At 67.5% G+C, this 1,275-nt stretch overlaps 1 protein-coding gene across 1 annotated transcript in view; it reads left to right on the top strand.

Annotated features, from left to right (window-relative positions):
• DEAF1 (DEAF1 transcription factor) overlaps positions 1–1,275 on the top strand; it is a 17,248-nt gene that overhangs the window by 3,531 nt on the left and 12,442 nt on the right. The window contains exons 6-7 of the mRNA XM_005859256.2: positions 362–488; positions 724–923. Of these exons, the coding sequence (XP_005859318.1) occupies positions 362–488; positions 724–923 (327 nt within the window). The remainder of the gene's footprint in view (positions 1–361; positions 489–723; positions 924–1,275) is intronic.

A 1,275-nucleotide genomic window follows, 5' to 3' on the forward strand; every position in this document is an offset into this window, starting at 1 on the left:
TTCCCCGCGGAGCTCCCGCTACCTTCCCCGTTTTCCTGGTGTCACTGGTCCCCGGGGTTTCTTGTTAGGTGGTGACCGCGGTGCCTCCTCCTGCATTGGGACCAAGGGCCTGCGGTCCCTCTCCTTCGCCTGGTCCCCTTGTTTTCTCGGGCTTCCTGGGCGTTCCGTACGGTGACCTGTCTCTCCTGTGTTCCTTGGAAAGTGTCTTTCCTGTCCTTGGAAGGAATTGGGGGCCGACAGAGAGGGGGTTCTGAGTGCAGCTTGCCTCCTGCTGGCCCCGTGGACAGCGGAGCCGGGCCCCACTTAACCCGCGGACAGCGTGAGCCGCGCTCACGCCAGCGCCCGTCTGTGTTCCCCGCAGAGCGGCCCCGTCCGGCTCTTTGTCCCCTACAAGCGGCGCAAGAAGGAGAACGAGCTGCCCGCAGCCCCGGGCAAGAAGGAGGCCCCCAAGAACATCACGCTGCTCCCGGCCACGGCCGCCACCACCTGTGAGTCCTCGACACGCTTCCCTCCTCCCTGCGCACGCTGCTGTCAGCACCCCGGCCCCCGCTGCCCCTCCCTGCCCTGCCTACCTCTGCGGGCAGCCCCAGGTCTCCCCCAGGCACCGGTCCGTTTCTCACGGGCCCGCGGAGGAGTCTGCAGCACGCGTGGGTCCCCGCCGGCCGGGTTCCTGGGGTCCTCCCAAGGCCCCGCCGAGCGGTAAAACCGCCTCTGCTCTTGCAGTCACTGTGACCCCCTCAGGACAGATCACTACCTCTGGCGCACTGACCTTCGACCGGGCGTCCACTGTGGAGGCCACGGCCGTCATCTCGGAGAGTCCGGCCCAGGGGGACGTCTTCGCGGGAGCCACAGGCAAGTGGTCCCAGCACTGCCTGACCCGTACGCGCCTCGCTGGCCTCGACGGCCTCGCCCTGCCCAGCTGGGCTTGTAGGCGTCCCGGCACCTGGAGGGGCCTCGGGCAGGGAGTTTTGTTGGTGGGGAGCCATGTGGTACCCAGAGGCATGAGCTGGGGGTGTAGGGAGCTCTGGGGGTGGCGAGGCGGGTGATGAGTGGGGCAGGACCAGGCCACCTGAAAAGCTCACAGCTGCCAAGCCCACTCTAATCTAGCGCTGGCCCGTGGGGACACGTGTGACCACGTGTGCAGTGTGTGTGCTAGCAGCCACGCTGGGGAAGGGACCCTGGGAACTAATGTTTGCTGCGTCCCAGTTCCGTCACCGGCACAGTTTAGACCCACCCGTCTCGGCCCCTGCCACGCGTGGCGGGAGCTGCCCCGGG

This window comes from Myotis brandtii, unplaced genomic scaffold, assembly GCF_000412655.1.
Source record: "Myotis brandtii unplaced genomic scaffold, ASM41265v1 scaffold1236, whole genome shotgun sequence".
NCBI lineage: Eukaryota > Metazoa > Chordata > Mammalia > Chiroptera > Vespertilionidae > Myotis > Myotis brandtii.